Source organism: Acanthopagrus latus, chromosome 5 (assembly GCF_904848185.1).
Source record: "Acanthopagrus latus isolate v.2019 chromosome 5, fAcaLat1.1, whole genome shotgun sequence".
Classification (NCBI taxonomy): domain Eukaryota; kingdom Metazoa; phylum Chordata; class Actinopteri; order Spariformes; family Sparidae; genus Acanthopagrus; species Acanthopagrus latus.
The window spans coordinates 1387653-1401031 of NC_051043.1; the positions used below are offsets into that span (position 1 = coordinate 1387653).

The window sequence follows — 13379 nt, forward strand, 5'->3', positions numbered from 1 at the left end:
TCCGTTGGGGGAGATCTCCACTTCACAGAGCAAACGAAATATCAACAAGGAAAGCGTACTCAGACGGTGGGATGCCTCTGGACGCAGGAGGATCCACCTGGCCTTCCGAAAGGTAATACTGTGAAGATTAGACAGCCTTTGTAAATACGAATTTGTTCTCAAATGCTTACCTGGTTAAAATTGAAATGAAAAAAGCAGTATTATTTGTCACATTTGCATTAACTGATCATAAGTCTGTCTGTCTGTCCTCTTTATGTACATTTAGTGAGTTGAACCCTCTGGAGTCAGCCCTCCAAAAGGTCACACAGTATACATACAGTATCTGAGAGTACCAAAAGTTCATAAAAATCCAGTCAACAACATTATGTGATTGTGTATTTGTGTAACTGCACAGTTTAAAACACTAATTATTTTACTTTTTATTCATAAATAAGTGCTTGAATTTTTTTTGCTTGCATGCTTTGCTTGCTCACATGGTTTGTACCTCACTAGTTTCATAACCCTGGTTACGGTTCTGCTTGCTCATATTTCTCACTGTCCTGTCTTTCTCCCTGGTGTGCTGGCTAAACTAACATTAGTGCTAGCAGTATTAGCGCTAGTGCTAGCTGAAGCTGCACTTGATTTTAAAAACAACTCAGTCAGTTTGCCGCATTTTTCACGTCAGCCAACAGTGCTCTCTGAGATTTCTCTCTCTTTTTCTCCGCTCCCTCCTTGTGTCGCTTGACGCCTCGATTCATTTTTTTTGTGAGCTTAATCTCAGTCAACTTCCAACAACCATGCAGACACGGTCTACCCGACTCAGTCTCGAAATTCCCACAAGGCATTGCTTCGTTTTAACTTTTGCAAACAAATAATCAAATAAAAAAAATGCAGGTAGATTTGTTTTATTTCAAACCAAGCACGTTTTTGGACATCTGAGTAAGAAATTTCACTATAAAACAATACAGAAAAGTTTGTGACTGTAAAAAGTAACCTTGACTGTGATATAAAGATTTGATGTGGTATGTAAGGACCGATTAGATTGCTGTATGAGTTGAAGGGAAAGAATTAGAGAAATGAGATTTTCATTTGGCGTAAGAACTTTATTGATGCTTTGCGTGGGCCAAAAGAAATGATCTTGGGGCTGCTTTCTGATTGGTCGGCTGGCCCAAACAGCCCTCTGGCATCTGCCCAAATTCCAGATTATCAGTCCGTCACTGTCCATGAGGGCAGGAAAATCAGAAACAGGAGAGCTGGAGAGGTACTTTTCCTGTCCATCCAGTGGAGGTTTTTCTCAAATCAAGAAAATGTCACAAGTCTTCCAGCATCGATCCACAGTTTCCTTACATTGTCGTCCTTAGGAAACTTAAATAAGCTAACGGTGTTGTTACTCTGCACACTGTGGCATCCAGGAAAGATGCAGCAGTGATGTGGAGGAGACATGACTGTTTAGCTGACTGGCTGACTGGTTAGCTAGCTGCAAACTATTCTAAGAGATGCTATCCAAGACTAGAGCGAGCGGAAAAAACACAAAGTTAATGTGCTGAGTGTAAGAACTTTATTGATGCATTACATAACGCGGCCATGATTTGCATGATTTTGACCCGCCCATTAAATCCTGAACACAGAAATCCTGAAACACAGTTTGTGAGCCTAGCTCCAAAATTAAACTCTAAATGGTTGAATGACAGGGTTTCCTGTTAAGACTGCTGTAGGTTGAGTTAAATCTTTTTGCAAAATGTATTACATAGTGTCATGTAAGGTTCATGAAAAATTGCTGTGTCGTCCCTCATACATCACGTACAGTATTTTCATTTTTCTATCACTTGGTTTCTCAATCAAAACTCAGAGAGCATCCCAGCCACAGTCTGTTCACCCTGCTGCTATTTGGCAAAAGATCATGCCATCTGTTTCTGACAATTTGGTCAGAAACATGCACCCCAGCAGCCTGCTGGAGGTCATTATGTAGGGCTCTGGCAGTGCTCCTCCTGTTCCTCCTCGCACAAAGGAGCAAATGCCGGTCCTGCTGCTGGGATGTTGCCCTTCTACAGCCCTGTCCAGCTCTCTTTGTGTAACGGTCATTTTCCTGGTATCTCCTCCATACTCTTGAGACTGTGCACAAAGACACAGCAAACCTTCTTGCGATCGCCAGTATGGATGTGCCGTCTTGGAGGAGCTGGATTACCTGTGCAACCTGATCGGTCTGATGGTACTGCCTCATGCTAAAAGTAGAGACAAGGACACTATCAGAACAGAAAACTAGCAAAGAATCAGTCAGGAAGGATAGGGAGAGAGCACCTGTCTGAGGCCACCACATGTAAAACCATTCCTTTATTGGGAGTTGTCTACGTTCTGCCTCTCCATTGCAGCTGGTGTCACTTTCATTTATACCAAAGCAGGTGAAACTGATTCACAATCTTATATAATTACAAATTAATCCTGAATTAATAAATCTTGAACAGTACTTATCCTCTGGGGAGCATTCATGCATGTACCCATTTTGATCCATTGATTACTGTTTAATATTTGATGAGATGTTTCAGTCTAGAACAAAGTGACTGATCCAACAGTCACTACAGCCTACAAAGAAAAGTCAGTTTGGAAGAATATCTAACTTTTTGCAGCTTTTAAACATCAAAATGTCAATAAATGTACTGCCACATTATCCCATAACCTACAATACTGGCAAGACCAGCTGAGGAAAGCAAATATTTCCAGTCACAAAATTTCAAGAAAACCACAATGTTAGAAATGGCATTTATGACATTTTTTACACCATAGTCCAACCATAAGTCCTTCTGCAAGTCATTTATTGTTGTAAATACTGTAACAAACATTCTGGCTCTGGTACAGGAATGTAGCTCCAATAGCTAGAACATCACAGAAAAAAAGCTAGCAAATAAATGAACATTGCTGCTGCTTTACAGAAATGGTATTTTTCTTGTACTTTTTTGTTTTTCTTTTTAATCTTTTGACACATTTAGAGTTAATGTTTCAGTTACATTCAAAATGAGTGCACTTATAGATACATGTTAGCCAACCCTACTGCCTGCATCTGCTGCAAGTGTGTGTTTCCTTGGGAAGCTTTATTGTGTCACGTTAGCGTACAATCCCTGACGGACCATGGAGGGGTAACACCACACACCTCTTATGCTCTAGCTGTGTGTCTGTGTGTGTGTATATATACACTCACACACATATATATATATATATATATATATATATATATATACATATATATATATATATATACATATATATATATATATATATATATATATATATATATATGTGCGTGTATACATATATATACATATATATACATATACATCATATACATATATATACATATATATATACACATATACAGTACATATATATATATACATATACATATATATACATATACATATATATACATATACATATATATACATATACATATACATACATATACATATATGTATATACATATATGTATATACATATATATATATATATATATATATATATATATATATATATATATATATATATATATATATATATATATATATATATATATACATATATATACACACATACATATATACATATATAGATATAGATATATAGATATAGATATATATCCTACATGAATGTTATTTCACACAATCCTACATTCCACTCACCACTCACTTTCTATTGACTGAAGTGTGCCTATAGGCTAACCCAAACACACAAAACCATTAGAAGTATATACCTTTACATAATTTTCTATATATTTCATCATACGTGTATTTTATATATACAGCTGGTTTTTGAACATGGAGTACATTGGTTGTTATCACACACACCACACACACACACTAGAAGTGAGTAACGGTACAGCGTAAGCGTGTGGCTCCAGAGAAGCCCCTGTTAAAATTTCAAAATGGCTGCCATCACCCCTATACCTCCTCAATATCAGTTTCACCATCGTAAAAAGTCCAGTAGTAGTAGTAAGGCCAAGATGAGTTTCATCAGTGAGGACAGAAATTTGGAATAAGGAGTAGGTTTTCAAGTTGAGGTGAACGGTAGTTTAGCCTCGGGGTGTAAAAATATAACACAAGTCCTGCTCACAATATCCAATAGGAAACTAAAAGTCTGTCAGATCCAAAAAAGTTGTGTAGTTTAGGCAGGTACATTCCCAGAGGAACAGGAGGGGGCAGTGAGTTCATGTTGAGCTCAAATGCTAAATTGGAGAAAAGCGCTTCCACAGATTCATCAAGAACCCCAACTGTCCACATTTACTAGCCTTCTTTAAATGAGTCATTTATCTGCACTGTAAGTGTCCACGTCATGAGGCGAACCCCTATTCAGACTGGTTTAGTTTTAAAAAGGAAGGATAGCATCCAGCTTCATCATGTAAAAACTTGAGAACAGAAAGGGAAAATACTGTCCAACTTTAAAATAATCTGTCAATCCTAATAGCAAACATCAATTCTGGGTGATGTCTAGTCCAAAACACTTAACAACAGCTCTGTACCTGTCTCCTTTTAAGTACACTTACATTTACAGTTTATTGAATGAGCTTTCTTAAAATAATCTTGAATATTTTGAGCCTTAAAGTGAAACTCTCGCCAAAAAGCAATCTAGACTTCTTTTGTGAATATGTATGTGTAAAAGCATAATCATGATGAAAAAGGCACTTTTAAGATTCACTGTATTTTTGTTTTTGGTTCAAACTCATTTTTAGTGGGAGTGCTTGGGGCAATAGACGATAGCAACAAAATCTCTATTTTTAAAACAGTAAGAAGGCTCAACACAACATGAAACTCTGCTGGTAGTATCACCAGGGTCTCTACACATGAACACCAGCATTGAGAACATTGTTTGTGTACACAGTTTACTGAAAAGAGAGTTTTTGAACAACTCACGTTAGCAGATGTTTACTCCGTTCGCTGCCGTCCTGCCAATGAGAAGTGTCAATTTCCAAATGCAACGTAACATGGGTGAGAGTTAAGGTGGAACGCTCCTAAAGCTTAGTTCCTTATAAATGCACAGATAATTCGCTGTTTTGTCGTTAGCGAAAAATAATATTGACCTCAAAGTTGAAAGAGGAGTCTCATATAAGAAACAATACTTACATAAAAAGCAGGAAAAGGCACGTGAGATCTTGCGTGGATAGTTGTTGCCGGAAGACAGTAGTTCCACCTTAACTATCCTCCATGTTACATTGCATTCTGAGATCGATATTTCTCAGCTGCCACGACGGTGGTTCGCGGAACAAGCAACTGCTAAGGTGAGTTGTTAAAAAACTCTCTTTTTAGTAAACTCTGTGGACACGGACAATGTTCTCAATGCTCGTGTTCATGTGTAGAGACCCTGGTGATACTATGAGCAAAGTTTCATGTTGTGTCGAGGCTTCTTAGTGTTTTAAAAATAGTGATTTTGATGCTATCGCTAATTTGCCCCTAGCACTCCCATTGAAAATGAGTTTGACCCGAACGAAAACACAGTAAATATTAAAAGTGCGTCTTTTGTCGTAATTATGCTTTTTCATGGTGAGAGTTTCACTTTAACGGTGTAATTAGTCATTTTTCTGTTTCGTAAGGAAAATAGCTGTAAAATATACCCTCTCAACATTTTGTGAGTTTATGTTGTTTATTTAATACACTAAAGGTTGGCGACACCAAGCTGAAATGAACGGTGCTATCTGAATGTCGCCCCTTTCTTATTACCTCACTGTGGTAATACGAGACAGGATGGGCATGGACTAGCCAGTTATCATGCTAATGCCAGTAGGCACTGTTGTGTCTTCACATTCTGCTGATAATGTTAGGTCAGGGTTACAAAAGAAAACAAAGATTCAAGCCATATCTTACAAATTGCTCTTTTAGACGAAATAAGATTCTCGTTTTTGAATTCCCATCTTCTTCTGGTCCAAACAAACTAATATCACTTGAGTTCACATGAAATGTGTAGCTATTCTTATATAGTTTACAAGCACATGAAGCACAATGGTTAGGATATTTTTTTGTGACTGCAGTAATACAGCATACAAACCAACAATTTTATTAAACCTTTTTTTTTTTTATCTGACCACTGCTCTCTTAGCATTTACCAGTCAACTTGTTAATTAATTGGCATGAAAGACAACTTTTGATAACTTTCTATTCTTGGCCAGTAGGGACAACTCGAGCACTAACATAGTATTACTGTATTTATAAGGTTCATAATTGACCTCCTGGTAAATAGAAATGATGTCGAGAAAGTGCTTGCTTAACAAAAAAAAAAAAAAACAAAAAAAAAAAAATCCCTGCTTGCTTTGCTTCTGTCTTTGAGACTCATGTTAGGTGTGGTCAGCACTTTTACCTTCTACACAAGACAGTAGATAATCAAGAACATCCACAATCCTCTTTTAGCCCATCATGTTTCTTCTACATTCTACATTCCATTTTACACAACAGAACCTTCCTTTTTTAGAGGCAGCTGCTTTATTTCAAATTACTTCCCAACTTTGACTGAGACCTTGATTACAATGTCCACTGTGACAGATTTCTCTAAGTTTCAAGTTAATCTGAGCTGATTTTGTTGGAGATGGGGAAAAAAAATCCATCATATTGCACTTTGGAAATGATCAACAGTAATGCAAAGAATGGGATAAAACATATAGTAACGTTGTCATTTAAAGGTACAGTCATGTTGTCATCCAGTCTTATAAGCACCATTCAAATTTGAAAAACAAGCTACGTTATTGTGTTATTTGGTGTGTAAATACACAATATTATTACATGATCCTTAAAATAATCATGTTTCAGATTTTAAAACATTTAAACCCACTGCACTTCTTTTGGGAGTTGAACCCCTGACCAGTTTGAACTGCAGAAACAGAGAAGTGACGTTGAGGGCAAACTAAATATTTCTGACCCACAGCTCTTTTTTTCTATTCTTCTTGATGGTCAGATCAATGACATTTATTACTTCTGAATAACTGCAGAGAAAAAGTCAGCTGAACTGTACTTCAACTATCACCTTCACTCAAAAAGTGTCATTTCAATCTAATCATCTATTTTACATTCACATTTAATGTTCCTCCTTCCTCCTGATAATGACTCTGTTAATATCAAATGACATATTGAGCTGGTAATACAATCTGTCAGCCAATCACAAATGTGTCTATTAAATGATGCTACATGTAAGAATGTTTATGGAAGAGGTCTTTGGTGATATTTCAGATCTACTCTCTGGCATGTACCAAATTCATGGAAAGTTAATTAACACATTCATCATTTCACTGTTTATTGACTTTTAGGGGTAAGTTCACTAATTTTACATATTAAAGTGTTTACAGGTCTTGGGTACAACTGCATGGGTGAACTAAAGCCTCTTGGTGTTTTATTTGATTGAGACCTTAAAATAGACATCCACATAAAAAGAATATTAACTGCTTCCACCAAATGTGACCACATCACCCCATTTAAGCTTCCTTATATTGGCTGCCTGTGTCTTAAAGCACTTTAAGGCTCTGTCTGAATTGGCACCTTCTTATTTCTAATAGCTGTTCTCCCCTTACGGCCAAATGTGCAGCCTGAAATCATCAGACAAAGCTGAAGGTGAAGATGTGTTTGCTCTAAGAGCCCAGAGTGTGGAATGCCCTGCCTGAGAGATCAGAGATCAGATGTGTAAATCAGGACCCCATTTTAAACCAGTCCGTAAAACAGTTCTATAAAGCTGCTTCTAACCCCTCAACTCCATGCTTTCATCTTTTTTTTTTTACTAAGGTTTTACTTATTTTTGTTTCTGCCACTGTAATATTTGATATGATGTATGAACAACACTTAATAAGTCTAAAATTAATTAATTCTAAAAGTTTTATATTAATGAAAAGATACCATTTCAAATGTATGCCTCAAGTGATGTCACTCAGTCACAAGTTACATTGTGGGTAATGTAGGCACCTGGAGGAAGAATTCATGGAAATCTCTGCTTTGGTTCTGCTTTATCAATTTTGATCATTCCTTCTGAGCTGTCCATAATGAGTCTAACAGTAAAATTAACAGGAGTACAATGCTAGTCCAGTCTACATTTCAAAACCTGGTAGCCTACAATACCCACAATGCAACCAAGCCCCAGAGTGAAATCACTGGAGATTAAATGCAGCCTCTTCTGAAGACACGAAAGACTTTTAAAAAAAATTTCATATAAGCAGTAAAACTCCCGAAAGACCTTTTTAATACACTTCAATGAGTAAAACTAGTGGTGTTACCAGTGATGGTTGCACTTGGGATTTCTTGGTCACTGTAAATGCTCAAATGGTGTTTGTGGCCATTATTTACCCTGAATGAAGAAAGTCGGGCCTTAATAAGATATTAGAGACAGGAAATAAATCATTATTTCCCCTAATTTATGAGTACAGTTAATCATAAGATAAGAAAACATTTTCTCATCAGCTCCTTTTTTAATTTTGAATCCCACTTTATTTACCTGACATCTTGATAAGTTCAGTATAGTGTCCATTTCCACGGCACTAATTCATCAGTACAGCAGTTCATGCTACACTCACAACTCTGCTGCTCTCTGCTTTTCACTCACTGGTTCTATTTTATCGTTATTTAGTTCACCAATCAGCTACTGTTAATTACACCTCCTTTACCAAACACTAAAAGCCATAGAGTGGCTCTTTCCAAATAGATTTTTCTATGTAAAAAAAGTTTAACTGACAGCAAGTCAACACCAGTTAAAAAAACAGTTAAGTGGAAGCACATGAGAGCAGCAGAGTGGTGAGCATGACATGACTGCTTTTGTACACATGGAAACAGTGCAGTGGAAATGTATTCCTGTGTGTTTAAGTGTTACTGTATTTGGTGTAAGGTGTTTTGTGGCGGGGCAGAGCACAGACCACAAAACTCAGTAAGAAAACTGACTATGCACGTGAACGCCTTGTGGTATTTTATAGTCACAAAGTTTCCTCCATATGATCCACATTGTCCAACCAGCAGAATATATTTCTGTGGGAGCCAAATGATGATGCCTTTGTGTGCAGTACAACAGATTATAGTGTAGTTGTACTTTCTCTGGAATTCATATACCATGTACTTATCAGCCTGTACTGTACTTAGACAAAGATGGGATTCAGGTGACTAACATTCTATTCCTGCATCTTGGACAAACATCTTGAAGCAGGGACATCTTAGGTCATCAGGTTTGGTGTAACAAGCTCTCATGTGAGTCAGCTCTTTGTTTGGACACACTGGTTGGACACCAGTCTGTGGTGTAAGGGGGGTATTAATATAATGGAGGATATTACATGCTGACTGGAGCTACTGCTAGTGCTATGTACAGAGGTAAAACTGAATGGAAGCACAACAACTACTGTAAGAACCCACTGCAGTAGTGTTGTAAATCTTTCCTGGTAGAACTGTGACATGCAAATGGAGCTGTAGTGTTGACTCTTTAGAAATGCAGAAGAACATGTGTGGAATGTGACAAGGTTGTGTGTTCACACAGTCATTTGTAAGCAAGATTCACATACTCCCTTTTGTGGAGAACTCAGTGTTGTGCAAAAACCACCAAAGTTAAGTATACTGAGAGGATTACAGTCCCATGGAATGTAGCTACAACATGAGTGCATAAAGTGCACATAAATAAATTGATGGAGGAAAAATAACAAGACACAGGCAGTGTTCTGCCAATGAAATAGCAGCATGGCAGAAAGTATAGTCAGGGTGTGAAGGTCAGGGCTGGATGTGCTGATTGCCTTCAAGTCCACGATCAGGTTTCAGTTTTTATCTCTTAGAAATAAAGTATCTAACGTGTGTGAAGTTTCCATTTTTTCATCGAAAATAAAATGAAGAGGATTCTGAGGCACTTCTAGCCTCTAAAAATGCATAATTTGTAAACATAATTGTACCTTTAGCCAAAGTACAAAAACAAATCTTTTCATCAGTATAGATGGATAATGTGGGTTTCTATGTTGTTCTGTGTTGTGCACTTGAAATGGGGCTGTGCAACAGAACAATCCTGCAAACAACTTACAGCAGTCCATCAGCTGTGGCTAGAAAGGTAGAGGATGGGTGCTGGGCTGAGTGGGTCGGCTTAGGGAGCGACAGTTGATTCGAGGAGGTTTAAAGGGTCGGTGAGTTCAGGGTTTTGACTTGTTAAATGTAAACAGGCTGTTCCTGGGCCGTCAGCAGGCGGTACATGGCTGCAGGCATCGTCTTCATGTGGATCTGACAAACAGAACAAAGCATTAAATTCATTGAATTATTAAAGTAAATGTCTTTGAAGATCATGTGCCAAAGGTGAACAGTCAGTGTTGCCAGCCCAAGACATCCCACAGAACACTAGTAACTGTCATTAGCTCCTCTTAGTAACACCATGATACTCTTCAATTCTCAATAAAGTAGAGCAGCCAAACTGACATCTGCAAATGACAGAGGTGGTTAAAAACAAAAAATCAACAATCAGAACTTCTACCAGTGGCCGCTTATTCATTAAGAATACAATACAAACGATGATGCACTTAATATGAAAATTCGGTAAAGATTTTCTGAATCATTGTGCTGGAGGAAACCTCAGGAAAATGTTGATATTGATCCTCTTGGCAGGCAGTTTCATGGCAGTCTGCTCTTTAGATTTTAAAGTATGGGCTGGTGTTACTCATTTTTATTGTCACCAAATCTGCTTTGATTGCTTAGCTTGCTTTGTTTGTTTTGTTCTCAATGCTTGACTCAAACTGTTATCTTACACAGACGCTCCAGTGTCAAACTGTCTTTTGCAATGTTTGAGCAGTGGTAACACGCCGATCTCCTCACTCATTCTCTGGGGCTGCTTTTTGCTTCAAGAGTGACTCTAGACTTGTTAGGTTCTACTCCACCATCCATCCTGTCTGCTTTGCCTAAAGAGACAGAAGACACTGCAGCTGCTCCAGCCAGGCGGTGTGTTTACACAATCCGTTTACTTTAGTTTTTATATAGCGATAAATATCATTCTGTTTCAGAGATGATCTTGTAGGGTGAGCTTTTAATGAAATGTTACTCAAAAGTGGAAATAATAATTTTGTGGAGGATCATTCTGTTAGTGGTGTACATGTGACAATCCCTCTCTTCTTCTAGAAGACTAAGATGTTTTCGATACCTTACCATGCACTTGGGTTTGTATACATCTGGCTTGGTAGTGCATGCTTAAGTCCAGCATTTACCCTGGTTAACTGTGTCCCTTTATGGTTCAGTAAATTAAGACGTATGAAATATGAGTAATTACTTAAAATGGCTGATGTCTTCTGACCTGGGATTATACGTAGAGAGGTCAGGATATAGTCTTTTGCAGTTTGCATTAAGTGTAGAGCTGCTTACACTGGGTGAACTGGTATATACTTTTGGGTGCCATGTAGCTGCTACAGCTGTTTATAACCAAGCAAACTGCAGTTTGAAGTCCTTGGTGTTAATTTTGACATTTAATGCTGCTTCTTCTGCATAGTAACTGAAATGAGGCATTCACTGCTAATAACTCTAAAAATTGTAGGAATGTGTCCTCTCGTCTCTGCATCTCAAAGAGGTCCTGTTCAGCCATGATTACCTCTGACCCAAACTGGCTCCAGCTTATGGGCCGGAAAGCCCCTCAGCTCTTGACCTGGCAGACCCTTCTCCTCTCCATCGAGCAGGAGGAGGATGTTTTTCTATGCTATAAACACCTCACCAGAGACCTATTTTAGTAATTTACAACAAACCACATCTGGTTCTTTTCCCCCCTCAAAAGAAGATGCACTCCTTTTTCCTCAGGTCAAACGAGGTCAAGCACGATGGAGTCTAACATGTTATCATTTAATGTGTCTTTAACAATTGTAAATTAGGTAATGACATCTGATGTCTACGTCTCTCCCTCTGAAACAACAGTGGGGGAAGTCTAGCTGGGAAACCTTATCTGGTCCCTCACCCCTCACGTGTCAAAACGTTATTCATGAGGGTGTTGTTCCCGTGCCTGTTACATTCCAGTCCCACTGCAGTCTCTATACTCATTCAGATTTTCCAGTAAGTTCTGAATAATTAATAAACTACAGTCTCATCTTCTTAATTTGAATTTATCATGAAAGTGTGGGATATATCCATAAAACTGATGTTTCCACGTTTCTCGATGTTATTGTTAAGCCAAGATGAAGTTTTATTGCTTAATGAGTTTGATGTCTGGGAGAAACCAGCCCTCCCTTTGGTGACGGGAACAGACTGCAGAAGCTTCCTCTCTGTGTTTAATACTTGTTATTTACCAGTAAAATGTCTCTGACATGTTTTGTTAAGGTAGGACTAGAAGGAATATGTATTGGGTCTTCTGTATATTGTATGTTGAAGTGTTTAATCATGCTTAATTCTTTTTGAATGATAAGTGATTTAGTCTTCATGCAGACAAAATCCCACTTTTAAGCCATGGTGAAATTCTGGGACAGGTAAAACATGATCGTGAAACATTAAAAGCAATAGTTTAGTTTGATGAAGTCTTGTGAGCTTAAACTCACAATGTCACAGGAGAAGTGAACTCTGTCAGCCTGCCCCTGGGTGAACCTGCTGAAGGTCAGAAAGGCAGAGAGACATGTTCTCTCCATCCTTTTTTAACTTCACTTCTCCTGTCACCTTTTCACTCCTCTCACTCCTCTATCTCTCCTCTTCTTATCTCTGTGTATAATGCTGCTGCTACACCGAAATTTCCCAGCTTGGGATCAATCTGTCTGTCTGTCTGTCTGTCTGTCTGTCTGTCTATCTGTCTATCTATCTATCTATCTATCTTATTTTGAAATTGAATAAATTGATTTGAACTGTTCAAGCCAAACTTGCGCAGTTGGATTCTGAGTAATCTCTTCCAGATTACTGAAATAGTTAAATGGAGGTGGTGCCCCATTTACAAGTGTCTTATTAATCACCAGTGATTAATTATCTTTGTTATTAAAGAGTTTATCTCCTACAAAATTCTATAGCCATACAATGCACAAATCCATTGGATAACCGCCACTTATTTCCCTGTTGAAGATCTAGATCTCAGTGTTTGCTATATCCAGTTCAATGTCTCACCTCTCCCACAGCATTGGACAGGATGTGGACAATTCTTTCATGAGGTGTGGCAACCACGCTCTGGCTGTTTATCTCAATAATGCGGTGGCCCACTCTAACACCGCCCCGTTCAGCGATGCCCCCACGCATAAGGCTACAGATCTGTCGAAGAGATGGATCAATTCTGTTACATGACAGATTAATTATTGCTTAAGCAATTTAACAAATATCATTTCTCATAGAATCAGGGCAGGACCACAGGGCTACCGACAATTCCATTCTGGACGCTGAAGCCCAGCTGGTAGCGCAGGTCCGGCCGTCTGATGAGTACAGTGGTGACGGGGGGACATCTGACAATGTTGAGCTTGATCCGAGACTGGTTCTTCAGACCCTACATAA

The 13379-nt window shown here is 38.3% G+C and overlaps 1 protein-coding gene across 4 annotated transcripts in view; it reads right to left on the minus strand.

The window, feature by feature from the left end:
* Positions 1 to 887: 887 nt before the first annotated feature.
* apba1a (amyloid beta (A4) precursor protein-binding, family A, member 1a) overlaps positions 888 to 13379 on the minus strand; it is a 50750-nt gene continuing 38258 nt past the window's right edge. For 3 of the 4 annotated variants that reach the window (XM_037097941.1, XM_037097939.1, XM_037097940.1), the window contains 3 exons: positions 13252 to 13371; positions 13002 to 13142; positions 5818 to 10172 (listed from right to left, as the gene is read on the minus strand). In XM_037097941.1, coding sequence (XP_036953836.1) covers positions 10101 to 10172; positions 13002 to 13142; positions 13252 to 13371 — 333 coding nt within the window. In that variant the 3' untranslated portion in view covers positions 5818 to 10100. Of the gene's footprint in view, positions 2202 to 5817; positions 10173 to 13001; positions 13143 to 13251; positions 13372 to 13379 lie in introns of those variants that run through there. The other variant, XR_005075035.1, reaches the window with a different exon arrangement.